The sequence below is a fragment of the Thermobia domestica genome, chromosome 7 (assembly GCF_964235325.1).
Source record: "Thermobia domestica chromosome 7, izTheDome1.hap1.1, whole genome shotgun sequence".
NCBI classification, from domain to species: domain Eukaryota; kingdom Metazoa; phylum Arthropoda; class Insecta; order Zygentoma; family Lepismatidae; genus Thermobia; species Thermobia domestica.
In genome coordinates this window covers 45,633,781-45,658,475 of record NC_137460.1, presented here as the reverse complement: position 1 = coordinate 45,658,475, position 24,695 = coordinate 45,633,781, and the positions used below count along the sequence as shown (strand labels likewise).

Genomic DNA, 24,695 nt, shown 5'->3' with positions numbered 1-24,695 from the left:
AACATTTTGAATGCCTCTTATAATTTAACACAATGCGTGCAAGTTGTTTGGGAGGCATCTGCATCAGTATGTACCGTTTCGTTACTGAGGATCACAACTGAGATTACCGCTGAAAGTTAATTCGGAATGTAACTGTGGACAACATTTCAGTGAAGATTACATTCTATCACAAACAAGAGGACACAAAAGGAATAGAATCAAACTAATATCGTGGAGACGACTGTTGAACTAAAGAAACACACAGTTTTGTACACATAGTTTTAAAATTGCATTGTTCGACCATTTTATTATCAATGACAGCTTAGCTCGTGCACTTTATCAAAGATTGCAGGTCCCCTTGACTGCTAACGATAAATACAACTCTACGCTGCTATTGGCTTGTTCGCTATCAAATTGGAGATGTCCCTATGATAACTTGCTCGAAGCTGCTTCATGTTACAGCTTCTTCATTGTTCATTCACTAATTACAGGATTCCCAGCCAGATCAGAATTTTTTTATTTTTCACTTTCGAATAAGCCGATATTGATAGCAGAAATGGGACGGGATTAATATACGAGACATTTGCCTGTCCCGACTAAATTTACGGGAACGCAGGACACTCAGGCACAAAATCTGGACTGTCCCGTATATTACGGAACGTATGGCAGGCTTATACACATAGTTTTAAAATTGCATTGCAGTTTTAAAATAGCATTATTCGACAATTTTATTTTGCATTTCAGTTGATTCATTTTTGCATCAAGTCATTGCCTGCAATCAAAATAAAATTTACCTACCTGTTGCCATTACATATATCTCTTATAAAAATGCATTTCAGATAATTTTGTTGCGTAGATTCCATTTGCAAAAAACTAAGGTCATTTGCTATGTCCTTCCCGCTTCGCCCACTTACAGAGGAAGGTTGGAGCTATAATTTTCTAGAAATTAGATATCCTCCTTTGCATTATGGCACTTTCACTATAATCATGTTTTTTCTCTGTGGCAACATCCTCGAGCCGTGGAATGATAAATACCCTCTGTGATTTCATATTTGAATTTTTGTTCTGTTCATTTATCTTTAACCGTTTTCATTCTATGGGCACTTCACATTGTATCTAATACAGGCACCATGTCTTAGTGGTCATTTGAAAACCGTGAGCCTCATGAACAATGTTTTGCCGCAGCGTTCTTTAGTTCTTAAAGATCTATCGAACGAGGTATCACTCGTCCCCTGTTTCCATTTAAAATTTTATAGTTGGGTCCTGGTCTCCCGTGAAGGGCGGCCCTGGGGTGCACCGTGATAACATCATTCGATTTCCTCCATGTTTGTTATTTTTTTATTTTAGTATTTGTTTGGGTCATTTATGTTCAACCGGTTTCCAGATATTTCCAATGGTCTACCCTATGCATATAGCCCAACATTGTAATTATTTCTTTAATTTTATTCTTTTGTTTAATTATAAAATTTGTTCAAACAGGTCATTATATCAGTTTATGGATCACACCAAGTGAAATAAAATTACAGGATTATGGATAAATTCTGATGCTTAGTTTTTGAAGAAAATCAACAAAAACGAACTTTTATGGCGCTAAAATCATATATTTTGTTGCCAAAAAATAATTTACAGTTTATCGGAACAAATTGTTCATATATTAATATCTTACATATTTATATAAATGAAAGTCACTATGTTTGTGACTTCGCACCGCTTGAACCTCCCGACAGATCTAGATCAAATTTTCAACAGAGATGGGGTTCGGGCCTGGGATGGTTTCCATCATTCCACTTTGAGGGTAGAACGTAGGGGAGGGGGAGGAGTATATATATATATATATATATATATATATATATATATATATATATATATATATATATATATATATGATGATGAAAAATGACTTATATTAGTGTCGAATCCACAATTTTCGGGTTTTCTGAGATAAACAGTAACATTTCCGACGCCATTTAAATCCAAATTAATCCCTTTATGTCCAAAATGAAACGTATTTTCCTCATACGAAGAACGAGTGTTCTTCTAGTACTGTATATGCAAAAAAAAAAAAAAAAAAAAAAACGCTGTTATCTTTCAGATTCTATCTTGGTCTAGCTATGATACACATCTTACTAACAGTTATCAACTTACCACTCGTAAGAGATATATTAAAAATCAGAAAAAGAAAGAAATATACAACAAACAAACGTAAAAAGAAAATAAATGTAGGAAGCGGAAAACATAAAGAACTAAAAGTAAGACATGGAAAGAAAATAAGAAGAAAACCAAGACAGAATAAGCGAAGAAGGAAAGCAGAGAAAAATAAGGTCCGAAAGGAATACAAGTTTCTTTTAAAAAAATAGCAACATTAGTAAAAAAACAGAATTAAAAGAAATTTAAAGTCTAAAGATAAAGAAAATGAAGTTAAAGAGAAAGGAAGAATAAAAAAGAGGAAAAGGAAACCTTAAAAAAAGGTCAAGAGAGTGTGAATGTTGATTTCGAAAGTAATGTTCAGGAAGAAAACAGTTGAAAAGAAAGATCATAAAAATATTTTTAAAAAAATAACTTTTTTTAAAAAAAAAGTTAAGTTTTCTCAGTTTTGTTTGCATATTACATATCTAGAAAGGTAAAATGGAAAGGGAACAAAAGTTTTTTTTTTGGGGGGGGGTTCTTTTAATGGCCCACTTTCAGCTCTGTGACTCCGTGATTTTTAGTTAAACTCTTCCCTCGAGAAGCTGCGCCGAAAGAATTTCTATTACAACTTTCTAGATGAAAATTTCCCCCAGTGATGTTCTCTCTTCTCCAACTTGTCTTTTTGTGTCACAGAATGTAGTAATATTCTCATACTATCTTCTTCTTCTTCTTCTCCCTTTTCTTCTCTCTTCCACTTACTCTTCTTTGGTTCGATAAAACTTTCTCATGTTACACACACACACACACACACACACATATATATATATATATATATATATATATATATATATAATAGTTTCCCTACCTTCTCCCCGAAGAAAACTTCTCCCAAAAGAGACCATTCCGGATCAACAATTTTTGCAATAACTGACGAAATATGTCTTCTTCACAAACTGCTTGCTTCAGATAGCACTACGTAGTCTGAGGCATATATGGTAGACTATTTTTATCTACTTCTTTTCTATCTTATTTTTCTTTCTTACTGTAAAACTTCTTTAGTGTCTTCCCCTCTGTTATGGCTGCAGAGAATATTTTTTTTTTTTTTTTTTTAACTTTGTTGCTGAAACCGCGGCGCAAAATAAACATCAGGGCATGGTATTGGCAGTTGGCCGGGAGATCAGCCCGGTTAGGGTCAGTAAGTCGAACAACTGAAGGTAAATAACATTTAGATGTCCTATTTCCCTTAAATTTTTAAATGAATATCTTATTTTTTTCCCCCTAGGATTGGAATTTAAAATCTGTGTAAGAATTATAATAATAATAATTCTTTGTAACTTAAAAATAATGATACCAAATTCCTTCATTTGTTGAAAATTTGGAGTCCCTTTTCAGCTCCAGGAGCCGCGGTGGTAGAGCGTTCACCTCTGGTGCATGGGGTCCCTAGTTCGATCCCGGCTCACGCTCAGTGGACTTTGTGTTGGACAAATACTATGTGTTTGGGTTTTCTCGGGGTTCTCCCGTTCCTCTCACTTCCTTCATTCCACCATTTTATTCATGTCTCATCATTACCGTCTAATTTAGCTTACACAGCATAATCGTGGGACGTAAAATTGAAAGAATTCATTTCCTTTTTGGCTCTGAAGTTATGTAAGACGAGTACACCTACCGTTTGAGATCGAATTCAAGTCCCAGTAATGTAATGTAATATAATGTGTTAAATGCTATCCCACTGGGAATTGATTGAACCCAGAATCACGTGAAAAAGGGACGCTTGTGTTGGGTGCTGGACCAGCATGGACGATAAAATCATTTAAAATCGCATTGTGAATAGAACTTGTCTCCAGGAGTGAATCACCCTTGTTTGGAATGTTCTGAAATGATTAATAAATATATTACAGTCATTGTTCTCTTTAGTACAACCAGAATTGTTAACCAGGTTTAAATTAGGTTTGAGAAAACAAATATACGACTCCTGACATTAGGGAGGACAGATGAAGAATATAGGATATAGCACATTTGTGAGAAATTTTTAATAACTCTAAATTCGAAATTTAATTCTTATTGGTTTGACAGTATTAGCTTTCATTTAAGTTTCGTTGATTACTAAAGCCTGCGACAAACATCTTGACATTTCAGCTAAACGAATAAAACGCAAGCTCTGGCGCGACGTTGCCAAGTGGTAAAGCGTTGTGGCTATGACTAAGCAGACAAACTACAGCGCGATCAGATGACAGTGGATACACGTGGATGTGTACAAAATAAACGTGGCAATACCGCTGGCCTCTCATTTGCTAGCAGCATTTAAAAGGAATTTAGAGGATACACGTGGATGTGTACAAAATAAACGTGGCAATACCGCTGGCCTCTCATTTGCTAGCACCATTTAAAAGGAATTTGGAGCTCCGCCTTCAAATGCCAAGATGTTTGTCACGCTGTTTAGGTATTTTAAGTAATATCTGGCTTCCTAAATTTTAGTACGGTCGTCTTCAAAGCAATTCCAACATTAGTTATCAATGTAAGCGACACATTTTAAGATTCTTAGGTTAACATCAAGTAACAAAAATACTTCCTGATCGCTAGTCTTCATAAGAAACAATAACTAATTCACACAGACCTATGGAACCCGGAGGTTCAATGCCGTATTCACAAGTTTTTCGTTGAATTCTGTCCTTAGCCAACTGGATCCAATTTCTATTTTATATTATACTTCTGGGAGATGTATAATAGAATAATATTGCGCTCCAGTCTGGGCCTTGTTATTCCTAATGGTCTTTTTCCGACTTTATTTCCAGTTAAAATTCTGAAAAAAATGCTACTTTTTTTCTATTGTGGCTGCCTCACGTACCCTTCTGAGTCACCTATACTTTATGACTCTAACAATTAGGTGAAGGATATATACAGAGTCCGCCAGAAAAAATATATACACTCTTTGTCATCTTGTATCAGGATACTGGCATTGACAATTATTCTGAAATTTAAGTATGTTGTAGTATGGATTTTCGTCTAACAGATGTCGGCATTGCCAATTGTTTTCAGTTAAAATTACGTTGTAGTACGGTTTTCTGCTCAACAGATGTCGGTACTGTCAGCGCGGTTAGCGAAATAAGAAAAGGGCAGGAGCACGCTTGACGATCGAGCGTGAGTACGTTTTGAAGTATTTTGTCAGGTTTGGGAATGCCACCAAAGAGCAGCGTGAGTGGAAAGGGGATTTTGGTACTGAACCACCGACCCGCCTAACGATCAAAGCATCGTTGACAAGTTTGGTGGCGCATGGAACGATTACAGAAGCATGTGCATCTGCATCAGTCTCCATGCATACATTGACCGCTGTAACTGCAGCGACCGCTTGTCATTCTGTTAGGTGTTTGGCCGCCAACATTTTGAACATATAATATTAACTTTTGCTTACTTGAAGGTTTGTAACACATGTTTGAATTGGTGGATTCTGTAAATTATGACCCTCTCCTTATGACATTTCTGCCATTTCCCATTTCCGTCCAAATATTGCCTTATATTTTTATTTTAAAAAAATATTTTTGGCCTGCGTTCTTCCCTTAAAGTAAGCGACCACGTTTCGCAACGGTACAGTACAATTGGTTTGAAAGCTGTGTGTTTATATATTTTAAACTTCAAAAACCCTTGGACAAAATTCGCGAAGATAAAAGGACTTAGACCAAACAATAACATGGAATTCTGCTTTTAGTTGACATTTAATTTCTTCGTGAATATGTTGATCGTAGATTTTTAAAGTATTACTTGATATTTTAACCTGTCCATACTTTGCAGTATCACGCTCACGGTGAAGTTCCATGAATTTAGTTTTCTCTCCATTCACTTCTAAACCTCGTGTCCCTGCAGGCGTTTAATAAAACCTCTGCATTTCTGCCTATTGCCCTCCTATCATACCCTATCAAATTGACATCAGCATAAACCAGAACCTGGTGAGTGCCATTCTGCTCTAGGTCTCGGTTGCTATCTTTAAGTTAACTTTTTATTACATCACATAACCGACGTACTACATCGTTGAACATTGCTTTAGCTTATTCTATGTAGACTGGCACTCTGTGTAAATAACCAACACTCCCAAATTTTATACCTTATGGACTTTCTATTAGTTCAACTTATAGCGACCATATCCACCAATCAAGAAACAAGAATAACAAATTCAATCACTTAGGCTGCTCTATGTTCTAGCTGTTTACCGTCTACATCTTTTATGCGAAAATATTATTTCAATTTACTCCTGAAATGACGGTTTACAAGCTACATGTTGCATTTACTGTAAAGACATATGAACAGCACAACTAGCTACGATATTTCTTTATTTTGAAATTATGAAACGTCGAAAATCTATTAATTAGATTTTTTTTAAAGTAAACATTGTTAGCTGAAAATGTTCTCGTATGGTAGACACCAGAACCCTGTGGTTTGATTCCCGATGTTTCCATCATTGATTGACGTTTGTCAGGCAGCTCGGGCGTTAGCTCGGACCGGAGGGTAATCTAGTTTTCTTGGAAGCTAAATAGTGTGATGAAGAATAGCCTAAATTCCCTAGATTAGGGAAATTTACCTATGAAATTTCCCTAGATTAGTGAAATTTACCTCTACAAACACTGACTAGGGAGGTACTTGAACCTGAACCCTCAAAGTGCCGGTGATGTATATTTTTCCTGAAAGCTTTGGTCAAGGTAATATCAAAACTGGTTACCAAAATTGAGGAGGTCTCATGCACTCCGCTTGGGGGCAACACTTTACTCATTGTTATTAAAATCCTTAAGCGTGTCAAAAAGTCCGTTGCAACCCCGAAAAATCTGAAACGGTGAGACAGATATGAGAACAGGAAAACATGCCTTTCATCATTTCAAAAGTACAACGTATCAAAGTCAAATAAATTGTTCCAGTGTCCCTCGCAGGGTTCCAGACGGGGTCCAACTCAAAATTTTTAAATGAAAAGGGGAGGTCAACTTGCATATCGTATGAAAGTTGGTGTTAAATGAAAAAAAAAAAATCAAGTCTCGACTCTACGATAAGCGTGTGCAAAATGGTGGTGGGTCAAAATATCAACACAATCTTCATTACAAAGTCTTTGGCCACTCGTATGAATCTGAAACGGTGGGATAGGTATAAAAACAAAAGTATGGGTGTGTCATTATTTCAAAAGTATAATGATTCAAAGTAAAAAATATTTCAGGGTCCCTCGCATTGTTCCAGACGGAGTCCAACTCAAAATGTTGAAATGGGAAAAATGTTCAAGTTGAGCTTTCACATGGTGTGCTTATTTGCCCCTTTGGCATTTGAAACTTTTGAGTTGGATCCCGTCTGTGATACTGTGGGTGACCCTGGGACAATTCTTTTTTACTTTGATGTATTCTAGTTGCTTTTTTTTACACCTGTCTCACAGTTTCAAATTAATAGGAGTGGCCTAGACTTTGAAATGATGATTGTGTTGATATTTTGACCCACCACTATTTTGCACAGGTTTACCATAGAGTATCAAGACTTGATTTATCTTCTTTCATTTAACACCAACTTTCATACGATGTCCAAGTTGACCTTGGACCCCGTCTGGGTCCCTGCGGGGGACTCTGGAACAATTTGTTTTACTTTGATACATTGTACTTTTGAAATGATGAAAGAATGCTTTTCTGTTCTCATATCTGTCTCACCGTTTCCGATTTTTCTGGGTTGCAATGGACTTTATGGACGCGCTTAAAGATTTTAATAACAATGAGTAAAGTGCTGCCCCCAAGCGGAATGCACGAAACCACCTCAATTTTGGTAACTGGTTTTGATCTTACCTTGATCCAATCTTTTAGGAAATATATACATCACCGGCACTTTGTGAATTCAGGTTCAAGTACATCCCTAGTCAGTGTTTGTAGAGGTAAATTTCCCTAATCTAGGGAAATTTCATAGGTAAATTTAGCAAAAAAAGGTAAAAGGGATTTTTTTATAGATGAAAATCCAGAGAAATTCTCGCGCTGACTATGGTCGCGCTTACATTTTTCTTTGTTCTTCAGAAATAAATTAATACAATAGCAATAGTTTGTGTATGTGTTCAAAGTAGCTTAATTTGCACCCTTTGTTAGCTGGATGCCTTTGTATCTTTTTGTTTAAAAAAAGTGACAGAAAAAGCAAAAAATGGAAACAAAAGGCAAACGAAGAAAACAAATATGGTTGGCACACCCTTTAATATAGCAACATTAAACTAATCACATAACTTCTGTTATACGAATTGGACACTCAACAAACTAGGGAAGATTTCATAAAAAAAAGGGAAAGTTTTATATCAGTTGAGGGAAATTTTCTTAAGGAAACCTACAAACACCAATTGATCTTACATGATGGTATGATTACTGTCAACTACGTCGGATTCAATGCTCGTTCTTGGTCGGGATCCTACATTAATAGTAGATCACATCTTCCATAACCCGCGTAATACAAAGCTTTCCACAAACTTTTTTTAAACTTACGACCTATTTTAATCAAGGAAAAATTAAACTTTTCAGTTCTACGTTCCGTGGTCATGACCTGCAAGCTAAAAGAGATGGATGACCAATGAAAATGAAAGATTCTAAAAGAATTTCGGTGGAATGAGAGGAGAACTTCGAGAAAAGACACCAACAAGATGTTGTCCACCACAGAAACTCACATGAACTGAAATTGAACTTGGAGGATACGGTGTCTCAGTAGCAGAGCGCTTACTTCTTTACGTGGAATACCTGGTTCGATCACCGACCAGGTAAGTTTGTGATGGACAACATTGTAATCGTGAGTTTTCTCGGGATACTCCCATTTCCTCCTCCTTCCTCATTCCACCAAATTCTCCCATCATCATTTACTTATTTTAATCATCATCTCCCTTAGCCTAAAAGGGCATAATCGTGGGACGTTAAACTCAAAGATTTCATTTAATTTCATTTCTGAAATCGAAGTACAATAGGAAGTCGAAAATCTGAACCAATTGGCACAGGTAGTTCGGATTTTCAAATTGTTCAGATTTTCGAAAATGTCCCAAAAAATGTCATTTAGGCTTAAATATACTGTACGGTATGCTCTGTTATTGATACAATGGTAATACAGTACATACAGTAATTACAATACCGTACGTAAGGCTGCTTACATTTAATGTTTCTGAGAGCTCCTTCGTGGCTAAGCGGTTAGCGTACGCGCCTTTGGCGTGGGAAACCCGGCTTCGATTCCCGGAGGGAGCTCATGTGGTTCGGATTCCACGTTAATCAGTAGGTCCACGTCTCATATAGCCGAGCTGCTGAACGCCGCTGAGACGTTAAACTCAATATCAACTTAACTCATTAATGTTTCTGAAGAACATGCTCGTACACTAAATCACACTGTTCTTGTAACACACTTAAAACTTAACCTATATAGACCTAAGGAAAAATAAAAATAAAAATGTGATTGTGAGACAAACAATTACATATGAATGAGTTTTTGTTTAAAAAAAAAAAAAAAAAAAAAAAAAACCTGACTTTACACAACGCCGACGGACAATCCTATTGTTTGTTTATCGCTAGCGCAAAGACAAAATGTTTAAAAAACTAAGAACCGCGTTCGGATTTTTGACGTTCGGATTAACTATGTCATACTGTACGGACACCATCTGAATTAGCAAGATTCGATGTTCTTATCTAGGAAACTGAAATAACTGTAAAATGTTGATCATACCCACTTCTCTTCATATGAGACCCGACGTGAGACGTTTTGGCCTATTCGGAAAAATGAAAGTAAAAAAAAAAAAAATAGTTTTAAAACGATCCGGCTGAATATTTAGTTCTCGTAATTTCAAATAATTCTTCTGTTTCTTTGTGTTATCTTATTTTAACTTCGTTTACTTCTATGCAAACATTTATTTCAAAACAGAATTTGCAAGTCCATTGCCGGTGTAGGTAGCAGAGAATCTAGAAAAGAAATAAATAGTCCAGTAATACAGCATATATAGCAATACATATATCTATGCATTATGTCAGTGTCAGGCCCTGATATACGAGTTGAAATGAATTGCTGCAAATGACTCGTTGAAAAGATTAACATGTGCAATTCTCGCTTGTCAACTATGATTGAAGATCCTTCTATGTATGCTCGTCTATCTACGTATATATAAATAGCACACCTTCCATTATACATAATCAATCTTCCCCGTAGAACACATGCATGGTGAAACTATTCCATACTGAAACGTGCAATTTGAGATAATAGCTCCTGCCATTTTGCTTTGCGCACAGTTTGCGTCGTGTTCTGGTTGTATTCAGTCTCTGAATATATATGGTCATTTTCAATCAGGTTGTAACAGAGTTCTTTCTTAATATATCTCGCAATTCAAAACACTGCACAAAATTCTCATTTAATAATTTCTTCATATTTCAGCTAATGACCTTTTTTTTTCTTGTATCGAAGTTCAAAGAAAACAAGTCAATACGCCTATTGTTTCAGATTACGAAACTGAGTTATGGGAATTCAATATTGAATACGGAAGAATTAGACCTATGGCTCCATTTGCAATAGAGAAGTAAGGTCCGAGATAGCGCCTATTCTTATGACGCTAAATCCATATCAAAAATAGTTTATCGCTATCTCTTTACGGTTTTAGCTGTGTAGGAAACAACATTGAAAGTGGAAGTATTAGATTTATGGCTCCCCTTTGTAATAGAGCGGTAAGGTCTGAGATAACGTCTGTTCCTTATGACGCTGAATCCATATTACAAACAGTTTCTCGCTATCTCTTTACAGCGCTTGCTGTATAGAAATCAGCATTGAAATTGGAAGTATTAGACCTATGGCTCCCATTTGCAATAGAGGGTTAAGATCTGAGACAACATATGTTCTCGTGACACTGAACCCATATCATAAATAGTTTCTCACTATCTCTTTACAGTTGTTGTTGTATAGGAATCAACATTGAAACCTATGACTCCCATTTGTAATAGAAGGGTAAGATCTGAGATAGCGCCTATTCTCATGACGCTGAATCCATATCAAATACAGTTTCTCGCTATCTCTTCACAGTGTTTGCTGTATATGAATCGACATTGAAACCGGAAATATTAGATCTAGGGCTCCCGTTTGCAATAGAGGGGTGAGGTCTGAGAAAGCGCCTGATCTCGTGACACTCTATCCATATCAGAAAACTGTTTCTCGCTGTTTCTTTACAATGTTTGCTGTATAGGAATCAACATAGAAACTGAAAGTATTAAACCTATGACTTCCTTCTGTCTGCAAGAAAGGGGTAAGGTACAAGATAGTGCCTATTCTCGTGATGCTGAATCCATATCAAAAACTGTTTCTCGCTATCTCTTTACAGTGTTTGCTGTATAGGAATCAACATTGAAACCGACTACTACAAGGGGAGACGGGAAATTTCTTGTTTTACTTCGAGTCGAGACGAAGGACATTGCAATTCTCGCCTCGTTTTTAAGACGAGAATCGATATGACACGAAACATTTCACTAGTTTCGTTAGCAATATTAGTTCACCCAAGTCTTTAGATCTCAAACATTGTTTTAGTGTAGTATGGTTCATATGTAAAAACTATAAATTAGTAAAGTGATCGTACGAACACAATGAAGGCCTATTATCAAAGTTCAAAGATACGTAAAATCATTACAGAATATGGTTTAAATATTGCTATACCAACCTTTGCGATCCTCTCGTGACGCAGAAGGAAACTGGTCACAAATTTTGAACATAAATTTACTAAACGACAAGAGAAAATTTTCAAGATGACATGAGAAATACATTTTGAGAATTAATAGAAGAAAGAATTCTTCTCGAATCGAGACGAAACGGTAAACCTTATTTCTCATCTCATCTCGAGGCAACACTAAAGCATGTGTGACTGACTGAAACGTCATGTGTTTATAAAAAGGATTAAAAATACCTTAAAATGTCTTGAATGTTTATGCAACCCGAAACTCTTAAATGTTTTAAGATTTGCATATTAACCTCACTCACAGACTGGCTTTTTTTTTTTTTTTTTTTTTGCATTGCAAATAGGATTGGTAGAAATACTTGCATTCTTTTCTCTTTGGCTAAGGGTAAAAACAATGTGACATTACTTTTTCGTAGTTTTTGATGATTGCATTTCTTTTATAGATATGACTACAGTTAGAAATAATACTTACGAATTAATTTTATTTGGAAGAAGGAAAACCTAGAAGATTTCAAAATTTCAATATTGAGAACAATGAAGAAGCTTAGGTTATATATATATGGTTGGATGGGAAAAGCAATGTATTGGGTTGACCCATAAGTTCTGTTTGTTTGTTTGTTTGTTTAACTTTTCAACTTTCCCATCGAGTGAAGGTGACGCTCTGTGTTATTATGGGAGCATTCCATTACCTCTGTCAATTCCTTTTTGCGTTTGACGTTGATTGTCGTAAATGAGCTGATTCAGTCGTTCCTCATCGAACTGAACGGAGCGTTCGGTGCAATCCAAGTCTTTGAGGGCAAAAATGGTGTCTGAATCGCTTGAGCCAATTTTGAGCCGTCCTAAGAGGCATCGGTTCTTCGCCATACACTTCACAAATCTTTCGACCAGCTTCTGTGGCTTTGGCATCTCATTAAACGCAAAAAGCATAAAATGTTGAAAATCTTGTATTTTTATCGGCTTGACTCTCCATTTTAATGACCTAAAAAGAACAAAACGTATATCAGCATAAAAAAACTAAACACACTATTTTGTAGAACAAAATAATTCTGTACCGAATAACATAAAACGCACTGCAAAACATTTTATTTGTTGCAAAATTTTCAGTTAAAAAAGCACAAGGACTTATGGGCCAACCCAATATAAATAGATTAAGAATGAGGAAGTATTTTGATATTAAGCTACACTTAGATTAGCCTACATATTAACGTAAGAGCTGACCTATATATTAACAATTATCAGAAGCATTGCTAAGTCTGTCATAAAATTTTCTTAAGTCCCCTAGAGTGACAAACGATTATGAATATCATTATCCGTATGACGCATGTTGAACTGAATGAGCCATCCATGCTGCTTTATTGACTAGCGCATGTACACTCATGTACAAAATATTTTTTCTCATATCTATAACTGTCTTCTTGTAAGAATATAATTTGATAATGATTTTGCAGGGCACTTTTAATACTGATACTATGTGTATAATCGGGAAATGTATATTTGTGGTAAATTTCATAGAAAAAGAATTATAAATACGAAAATTAGAATGAGTAAAACAAAATGTTGCTAAATGGACAAGAAAGTTTTATTTTCGTTTTATTGTTCTTATTAACTGCTCTGCCATATACATGTCTTTGCCGATTATCACATACTAACATTACAAGGAATACCGAGCGAATTCTTTATCAAGTTATATTCCTACAACGTAACTCCTACAACAACTCCTAACAAAGGTAAACAGGCCTCTGTATGTACACTCATGTCCAAAATTATTGTCGCATATCTATAAATATGTTGTAGGAATATAACTTGATAAAGAATTCGCTCGGTATTCCTTATAATGTTAGTATGTGTATAATCGGCAAAGACATGTATATGGCAGAGCAGTTAATAAGAACAATAAAACGAAAATAAAACTTTCTTGTCCATTTAGCAACATTTTGTTTTACTCATTCTAATTTTCGTATTTATAATTCTTTTTCTATGAAATTTACCACAAATATACATTTCCCGATTATACACATAGTATCAGTATTAAAAGTGCCCTGCAAAATCATTATCAAATTATATTCTTACAAGAAGACAGTTATAGATATGAGAAAAAATATTTTGTACATGAGTGTACATGCGCTAGTCAATAAAGCAGCATGGATGGCTCATTCAGTTCAACATGCGTCATACGGATAATGATATTCATAATCGTTTGTCACTCTAGGGGACTTAAGAAAATTTTATAACAAACTTAGTAATGCTTCTGATAATTGTTAATATATAGGCTAGCTCTTACGTTAATATATAGGCTATACTAAGTGTACCTTAATATCAAAATACTTCCTCATTCTTAATGCACATGGTTCCGGACTCAATTCCCAATGGAAGAGCACTAAAAATTTAATTACAGAATCATTCACTTTCATTCGTACTTTTTTAAGCCTAGGGGCCGCGGTGGCTCAGTGGTAGAGCGTTCACCATTGGTGCTTGGGGTCCCGGGTTCGATCCCAGCCCCTGCCATGTGAACTTTGTGGTGGACAAACACCGTGTGCGTGGGTTTTCTCGGGGTTCTCTCGTTTCCTCCCACTTTCTTCATTCCACCATTTTATTCACTACTCATCAGCACCGTCTCCTTTAGCCTAACCGGCATAACCGTGGGACGTAAAACTCAAAGATTTCATTTTATTTCATTTCATTTTTAAGCCTAACGGGCGTAAGTGTAGGACGTTAAACTTAAACTTTCACTTTATTTTGCGTTCAAGCTGTCTACCCGACGTCCTTTGAACATTTCAACAGGTCTTCTACCGAATGTTGCTCACAAGAAGAGAAATGTCTCGTCTCGTCTTATTTTCAAGACGAGAATTAAATTTTCAAATTCGAGACAACACGATAAATTTTACGAGTTTCCTGGACAACACTATTTCTCAAGCCTTATAGTTCTCAAACACTCTTTTAATGTTAAATGATTCATAGTATAACAATTACACGCTGATGAAGTAATTTACGAACGTAATGAAGAACATTTATCAACGCTTAAAGATACACGAGTCATAACACAATCTATTTCAATAATAAATATCGTGTAAATGCCATTATATAATATTCTTCGTGAGTCTCTTGTGACCTGGAGGGACGAGACGACAAGATTGTTTCCCCTCTCATGGGTGATAGTGCTTGAAATCCAAACAAAAAATCTAAGCAAAGTTCGTCCCCGGTGTACAAACATTGATTTGAAATCTGATCTCTCTCTGTGCTATGTCCCTGAAAGTTTATGCGTATATTTCGCCCGAGCTCGGGGCCACTTATAGGCTTTCTTGTCCAGTTCGTTCTCGGAAGCTGTACTAAAAGCACCTTGTGTGATATTTTGTGCTATTATATTCTTTCCTTCATTCTTTATGGACAATCCTATGCAAGCACAGTATATTGTATTGTTAAAATTTATGTAGGTTTTGTGTTTTATAAATTAATACTTGAAGTTGCATCTTGCACGTTTCTAAATTTTGTGTAATATATTTTTCAGGAATGGTTTATTTATGTATATTTTTCATTATGTAACCAAATCAAGATTTTGGCTGTGGTGTCACTTTCATCAATCAATAAATAATAACATTGTAGACTTTGTTTTTCCTTATTAACATTTTTAATTGAGATTAGGAGAAGAAAAATACAATTATTTCTAATATGTTTGCTTATATTGAGTACAAATTCTGTATAGAACAAATTTGTAGATCGTTGTTCCAGCTACAACCAGGAAAGAGTGAAACTATCCTTAAAACCAAACTGACACCCTGCTGTATGTTTTCTGGAGCACACAAGAGTTATTTTTCCGCTGATAAATCGCCGACCCAAGAAAAATTACATTGGCAGCCTAAAAGAGATTTGGAAAAATCGATAGGATCAAATGACAATCAGTGTCAGATTCATCTCCGTCCTACTTTCTTCCAGTGTGACAGTGTTGCCAACATTATTTCTACATTTCTTTTCTTTTTCTTTCTTCTGTTTCTATGGATACGACAGTCTCGTATGACATGAGTTATTCTTTGTACCATGAGCTTGTAGAAGAAGTAGTAATGATTTATCAGATTACGTGCTTGAGCAAGTAATAATAATGATACATTGTGTACATAAAGAGATAATACAAAAGATTCACTATCTCCTTGTCATTCCTCACAACAAATGTGTATGAGACACAAGTGAAAGACGTCTTGATAAAAATCGGCAAGGGGTATCATAAATGGGAGATGTTTTTAGATTATTTTTTCAATATCTCGCACTGTTTGCAAGATTTGAGCCTACTTCCGGTTGGGGTTTCTAATTCATGTATGATCAATGTTTTCTTTCTTCTTGCATGTAGTATGTGGAAAAAGATCTTGGGATTTTCTTTGATCAAAATTTAAGCTTTAAGCATCATATGGAAACAGTAACGAGCAAGGCTTATAGAAACCTTGGTTTTATCATGAGGCTAGGTAAAGAGTTTCGTAATGATTTAACTTTAATGAAATTGTACTTCACTTACGTTCGGTCAAAGTTAGAATATGCTACTGTTGTGTGGACACCAAATATGCAAAACTACTGTGATATGATTGAGGGAATACAGAAAAAATTCCTAAGACTTCTAACGTACAGGAAAACTGGGCTTTACCCGAAATATGAATCTTACAGAGAGTTACTGGAAAATTATCAACTACCCACTTTATACGAAAGAAGAAGATATAATGATCTAATATTTTTATATAAATTAATACATGATAAGATTGACTCTATTGAGCTGCGTTCGTTGCTTTGTTTTCAAGTCCCATCAACCAGAACGAGGATAGGAAACACATCTACGTTTTATCAAAGAAAGGCAAGAACAAATATCCTTCGGAAATCTCCTATATGGAGAATAAGCACTCTCCACAATGAAGTCGAAAAAGACTTCAATATTTATATATTTAGCATGTCGGAAAGTGTGTACAAAAGAACAATTAGACAGGCATGTTTTGAAAACGGCATATAAGGAACTCATATGCTAAAGACAATATGAATGTGTGTGTTTTTTTTAATTGTCTATTTTGTAATGTGTATTTCTTTTAATTATTTGTATATCTAATTGTTTTGTATTAATATGTATTTCGTTGTCAAAGGCAACACAATAATTGGGCCTAGAGCCTGTTGTGTTGTGCTTGAACTAAAATAAAAATGAATAAAATAAAATGTAATAATCAAATACATTACATACACAAATAATTATAATGTCAGTGATATGTGCTACTTATTGGGCAAAACACTCCAAACAATGAAGATTAATCTTAGACTGGAGAAATGGTAACCCTTATTTTTTTTTTTTTTTTTTTAATTTTATTTTATAATTTGGTCATGAAGCAAACGCCCGAGAGATATACAACCCCTTTATACAATAATGTTGTGTTGAAATAGATAACTCGTAGATTATGATGGTTTACTTTTCAACATTTCCAGTGTACCTCTAAAAATGTAATGAAGAAATAACAGTCACGTTTTTTAAATATTCAATTAGAACTGGACAAGCTACACATAATTTGGAATCGACAGCGAAAACGGCACATTTGTAGCACTTGTGGTTTTCGAGATCCCATTGTCGAAAGGATTGGGGACATACATATAAACGTAACATTTTAATATACAGATGTATTTGGAGATATAATAAATAGTAATTCTCCAGATACTGTATGTGTTTAGAAAAATAGTAATAATGAATCACCAGATCATTTACATGGGAATTTTATAATAAATATCTTCCTGATTATGTGCTTGCAGAAATAATTATTATAATTCATCATGTATTTTTTTAAAGAAAAATAACGATAATCATCAAGTTTAGATATTTGGAATTATATGAATGATGACTCACCACACTATGTACTTAGATAAATAATAATAACTTTATTTTCAGTGCTGTGAACATCTCATAGGCAAAAATACAACACTACATTGAAACCATTATATAATCATTTTAAAAGACCAGAAAATTTGTAGAATAGAATGAATATTACGGTAGGTTAAGACCAAGGGCGCCGATCCTGGGAGGCCGGGGCCGGGCCCCTGGCCCCGCTATTGTATTTATGAATATACAATATTTGGCATAATTTGAATGCAATTTGTCTTAAAATCATATATATATATATATATATATATATATATATATATATATATATATATATATATATATATATATATATATATATATATATATATATATATATATATATATATATATATATACCTTCTGTATCTGAATGGGCCCCTCCAAATTTACAGAGAAATCGGCGCCCTTGGTTAAGACCATTGTCAAAATGTTAATATATTCAAATTACAAGGTTCAAACTGGTTTATAAAACAAGATTTAAATAAAAACAGTCAACGGCATAAAATACCATTTAAAGAACTACGCAAATTAAAGCTTCATTTAACTATCACTTAAAAGAATGAATCAACTTTGTTTTAAATTGCACATCTGGAATGCAGAAGATGCAGGTCACTTATTGTCATACATTTCAACATAAGATTAGTTCTTTGAATAAAAGATTATAACTAAAGATATTCTGAAGATACTTGTACATAATAACCATAAAATCAAGATTGGCAGTTGGATCGCTTGTCATAAAGTTGAAAAAAAAAAGTTTAATTTTTGTAAGAATTGGTCCGTTATTTCTCCCAACATATGGTCATTTCAAACTGTTATAACACATTGCCTCTCTTGTCAATATTTCGCGTTTTTTTTGCGTTTTGAATTTAGTGCTACCAATGTTGATTGACTTCTTACACTATAATTCGGCACTCTTATTACTATATTTTCCGAGCAGTAATCGCTACTATATTAATTATCCAATGCCATTTAAATAAAGTAGTTATCAATAAATTTCCTTCTTTCTGATCGAGATTGTAGTCCCCAAAAAGTTAACCAATATTCGTACTCGTGTGAATAATAGGATTTTCCACAAATTGTGCCATATATTTTAAATTATGCTTTATTTTCCAAAATTATGCTTTATTATGCTTTAAAATTAGTTTCTTCCGGACTCTTAGATAACCACAACCATGTTCAAGGTACCAACCATATGTGTAAATTGTTGTTATGCTCTTTATGCTTTTTATGCTTTTCGGTTGCCCTACACATAAGCCATAATAGCTTTTGGAATATTTTTTCGATCATCTCTCGTAAGTTCCTAGAACTTTTAAACCTTATAAATTGAATTGTCTTCCTCCACTATCATTCAAAATAAATTAATTGTAGTTAATAATAATAACTGCAAATTATACCAGAAGCAGCGGAACTATGACATTGGGTTGTTTACAAAATTCATTAAGATACTGAGTTACGAAGATATTGAATTAGTAACAATTGAAATTCTTCTGAATATCTATTGAAATCAAAGTATTTCTATTTTTATCTACAATGAACGATGCATTTCCTTTAGATGTCTTTCTCAGTGAATCCCAGAAGTTTAGTGAATGTACTTTTATTCACAAAAAAAAAAAAAAAAAAAAAAAAACTCGAATAACAGTCTTTCAACAAAAGCAAATGCTAATAGGATTTTGTTTGTTGGGGAGGAGGAGAGTAGGTTATGAATAGACACGTTGGAACATGTATTCATTAACTGTGACCGAATGAGGCGACAAACGAAATGCTCTTCACTTCATGCTTTTACAAAAACAAAAATTGGAACTTGTGAACGAGCGTATTATATTTGTTCAGTGAACTAAAATGGAACCATTCTCGTCTGAATGCACACTCCAACACTTGTCTTTTAGTTGAATTAAACCCAGTCGGTTCATTATATTTTCGTACGATGAATACTGTTTAGTTTACACTTTGCATTAAGATGAGCTGTTTGTGTGTCTCTTCTTAAAGCTGTAACAACATTGTTTGTAGCGCATCCATGTTTGAATAACTGCTTGGCCACCTCTTTGTGCACAATATGCCAATTCAATTATTCTAGTGTTTGAGCATTCTGTTTTCGAGTTCTGTAGATTTGTGATCAAAATATTTTCATTGCTTTCACATATATAAACCAGTGGCAAAGGTACTATTGTGGTAAGGGAATAAATATAGCTAGTAGGAAAGTAGGTAGTAAAAAAGTTTAGCATTCCACATTTTTGCCAGTAGGCCAAAGGAGACGTATGACTAATTAAAGTATTGGAAATAATAAGTAGAATGAGTATGTGGGAGGAAGTGGAGAACTACAAGAATATCGATAGATTCAACGTTCAACAAAAACTCCCAGATTCTGAGATCGAACCAAGGACACCTCCCGCCAGAGGTGGGCAGCCCCAATGTATTTTTTCTAATATGTAGAATGAGTATATGGGAGAAAGTGGAGAACTCCAAGAGTTGAGTTGATTTTAGTTTAGCGTCCCTTTCAGCAGCGAGGCTATATGAGACGTGAACCTACTGATTAACGTGGAATCCGAACCACATGAGCTCCCGCCGGGATTCGAACCCGGGCGCGTACGCTAACCGCTTAGCCACGAGGGAGCTCGAGAACTCCAAGAATATCGATAGATTCGATTTTCAACACAAACTCCCAGATACTGAGATCGAACCAAGGACACTCGCACCAGAGACGGGCAGTCTATCATTTAGTCCTAATGTAGAAACCATAGCGAAATTCCAGATACAACTCGAGGCGGCATGGTGGCTCAGTGGTAGAGCGCTAACCCCTGGTGCGTGTGGTCCCTGGTTCGGTCCCCCGCCAAATACGTTTGTAGTGAACACCATCGTGTCCGTGGGGGTTCTCGGGGCACTCCTGTTCCCTCCCACTTTACCATTCCACCAATTCTTCCATCATCATTCACTTGCGTTAATCATCGTGTCCCTTAGCCTATTGGGCATAATTGTGGGACATTAAACTGAATTTTTCAGATACAACCCGGTTTATTTGCAATAGAATCATTGATATTGACAATGTGAAAGGATATGGAAGTAAGTTGGTCGGGGTTTATATTTAAAGGTACCATCCTGGAATTTGACTGGTAGAACCAAGGAAAAGAAACTGAAAATTCTCAGTCAAAGTGGATGGAACCTGGATTCGAACCGATTGCGAGATAGACTAGAACGCGAACCCTAACTTACGCCCACTTGATAGGTTGGTTGTGTTTTGTATTTATAATGATTTTTATGTTAAGTTCGCAAAGCAAATACTACATAGATTTTCTCATGTGGAATTTCCCGTGTAAAATACTAAAATAATCCATTGTAGAAGCTTATAAATTTTGTGTTCCAAGTATAAATATTGAAAGACTTTTGGATTTTGAAATAAACAAACTTCTCCAATGGATTAAAGATTAATTATTTCTTCAATTTTACGTAGTTATAACATTTTGGATTATTTTCTAATGGTGTAAAAGTTGTGTTTATTGCCATTTTTATGTCACTTTAATACCAGTAGTCTCATTTAGTTACTTTACAACTTTTCAGGTTACTAAGTTAACGAGAAATAAATCACTCTTGTCTATTTATCCATCTCATAACCATAGACCACTTTCGGAAACTATAAGTATGCATCAAGTTTAAAAAAAGAGACCCTAAAATTTTCATCTGATACGCTTAAAGGAGAGAATGTTGCAGATCTAAATTGATATTCTTTAAAAAATGATACTATTCACGGCGTGGAAGACCCGGGTTCGATTCCCGGCGGGAGCTCATGTGGTTCGGATTCCACGTTAATCAGTAGGTCCACGTCTCATATGGCATATGGCATGATACTATTCATGTGGAAATGCACATTCTAATTATAAAAGGGAAACATGTCAGTGTGTACGTCACGCTATCTTTGAATGTCATATAACCTTGCTTAACCCTTTGCGGCACGGAGAAATATTTTCTTGACACCCCCATGTTGCACGCGAAAAATAATTCTTTAGTAAATATAAACCACATGTATTTTTGAACATATTAGACCCTATAAATTACAGCGATAATATATTTTATCGTAGTTTATAATTATTATCTCATCCCTCTCATGCCTCATTTTACCGCTGTATCTATGTATGAAATACATGTAAAAATACTTTCTCTGAAAACTTAAGACTTTTGTTAGAAACGAAATTTTCTGAGATAGGGCTGCACCCTCGGAGCTCCCTCAGGATTACATCATTGGTGTTATTGTATTCTATCATTTTCTTAATACCATCAATGAATATATTACACGTAACTTGCGACGTATGAGAAACACACGTTCAAATAACTAATATCGTTTTTATCGGCTTGTTGCACAGTGATGCAACTTTTGCATCACAACAAATAACATTAAAAAATCACGAATTTAACTCGGGTGACCTCTACATCACCTGCACTAATCTGATTTTCACGAAGCTTTGCACCCCTTGTAAACAATGCAGACTGCAGTGCACAAATGTTGCCAACTAATTAAACAAAAAATGTTATATGCAATTTTGTGCTAAGAAATGATTAAACAAACTGAAGGGGGAAAACAATGAGATTAAAAACAAAATGGCATGGGCTTGTGATAGGAGAATCAGGAACCATTTTCTCTTGTTTGCAGTGGCGTATGCCCTGCTCTCCTGAATCTTTGAACTACTATGTAAACGCATATACGTACCACGAGGAAGAAGGGCAGAACACTGAATTTCCTCTACCAGTGTAAATTACAACTAAAACTTACTATCCCCACTCCTAACATTTCCTCTAGCTGAGAATCTGCCTAAAATGTTAGAATTCAGAGCCACTATTACATGATGACTTAGTGTTCCTACTAGCAGACCTATGATTGGATGGATGGATTAAAGTTTATCGTCCCCTTCAACAATAAGGTTCTATGAGATTTGGACCTACAGCCAAACGAGTGATTCGAACTACATGAATTTCCTCCGGAAATCGAACGCGGGTCTCCCGCCCGACGACGAGTACGCGGATCATATAGCAACAGGAGTTAATTATCAGATTTAGAAACATGTGCAGTTGTTCTCACGACTTCTATTCAAAATTGAGGTCTTGGGGGGCCGCGGTGGCTCAGTGGTAGAGCGTTCACCTCTGGCACATGGGTTCCTGGTTCGATCCCAACTCTCGCCAAGTGAACCGTGTGGTGGACAAACACCGTGTGCGTGGGTTTCCTCTATGTCCTTCAGTTTTTTCCCACTTTCTTCATTCTACCACTTCATTCATGTTTTCATCATCACAGTCTTCTTTAGCCTAGCCTGTATAATCGTGGGACGTAAAACTCAAAAGATTTTAATTTCATTTCAAAATTGAGCTCCTTGTACGTTTCCATTACAGGCGAGCGAGTGTTTGGAACAAGCAATTGTTCATTCTGCAAGAACTTGAAAACTACTGAGTTTACTTATTTATTGAATAGAGAATTTATTATTTTATTTCCTTTGTTATATGCAATAAAATACCTATAAAATATATTTTGAATCCTCGTGACTTATCCTTTCATTTGATATCTAACAGAAAAGTTACGCCATAAATTAATATCAGTCATGAGAGTATGAAGACTCTATCGACATCCAAGAAACTTTTTAGTTTCTACATAGGAATAAAGACATATTATTTAACATGCACATAGTACCTCCTCTTACTTTCACTGCAGCCAGAAAAAAATAAGACTCAAAAGTTATGAATATTCCTATCTAATATTATAAAAATTCTTAAATGTTGAAGATTCCTTTGTACATTATTTCATTTCTGGCACCGAATATTCGGTTTTTGCATCTTTTAAATGGTCATTTATTCTGATCGCATTTTAAAAAAAGCGATATACAAGTTATAACTGAAAAATTAGCCTCATATTACTTCGTAATGAATCACTAAAACAGGTTTTATCCTCTTTAATTTCTCTCTATACCCCTTACTCTCTTTCTTTCTTTTTTTTTTTAATTCACTATTTCCTCATCTCTAATGAAAGGTCAAACAAAGATCTGAAATACTATAAGGAACTTATTATCTTCAATAAGAACAGCAAGTTCACTTGATTTCTCTTTTTCATTTTCTTAGCCCATTTTCATGAAATGACAAAACTGTTTGACAACCATTCTTTGCGAAAAACTGAAAAATAACTATGAGTTAGCAACATTGAAAATGAGACTAATAACAGTTTATTCTTCCATGAGCAAATAGTACACAACAAATGCAATGTATTATGGTAATTAATGTATTGTTAAGGCACAGTAAGAACATTTAGGATCCGACTCAAAGTATGTATCTATATGGGATCGAAATCTTGAACCAAAATCGAATTTGTAAGGGAAAACTGTTACAACAAATGACAAAACACACGAAGTGCGCGCCACAATTAAAAGATGTCGCCCAAGAAAGCCAGCAGGTTACATGCTGCCTCCGAGTTATTCTATTAAACATAAACAAGACAAACCAATAAGTGCAGAAGAAAAGCAAATACTTTACCAAACGATATCAACGTTGTTCAATTCACTTGAAGAAAATTAAGACTTATAATAGTTAATTTTCATGTTCTCATAGAATATTTATTTATTTACTTTGTAGTACTGAAGTTAGTATTTGTACATTCGCATGCTAAGAAAGCACATCAATAAATTGAACTTAAGGGGGAAAAGTACCATCTGTTTTTGATGGATATGGGTAACGATTTAGGTAATAGATGAAAAAGAAATAATCTCCCATAATAATAAATATGCTTGCTGTAACATACCAGCACCATCTCTTTATCGTTCAGTTGATAATTTGACATAACTCATTGTAATTTCATCTATAATTACAGTTTGAAGGAAAATAACAATGTTCAGTTGTTCTTAAAGGATGGGGATTATACTGTATAGTATTGGGTATTTTGCTTTATATCACGGCAATGGTGTTAGAGTGAGACGAGTAATGCACACCGCAGTAGCAGAAATTCATGCACGTGCTGCAGCAGAAATATTGCGGGAAACAGACGAAACAATTTCCTCTTCACCAATCAGCAAATAGTCGTGCGCGCAG

General features: G+C 35.1%; 2 protein-coding genes across 2 annotated transcripts in view; one reads left to right on the top strand and one right to left on the bottom strand.

The window, feature by feature from the left end:
• DopEcR (G-protein coupled receptor DopEcR) overlaps positions 1 to 24,695 on the top strand; it is a 341,538-nt gene that overhangs the window by 268,047 nt on the left and 48,796 nt on the right. The window lies entirely within an intron of this gene.
• LOC145690057 (uncharacterized) overlaps positions 12,425 to 24,695 on the bottom strand; it is a 48,847-nt gene continuing 36,576 nt past the window's right edge. The window contains exon 2 of the mRNA XM_081764566.1: positions 12,425 to 12,752. Within this exon, the coding sequence (XP_081620692.1) occupies positions 12,443 to 12,752 (310 nt within the window). The 3' untranslated portion in view covers positions 12,425 to 12,442. The remainder of the gene's footprint in view (positions 12,753 to 24,695) is intronic.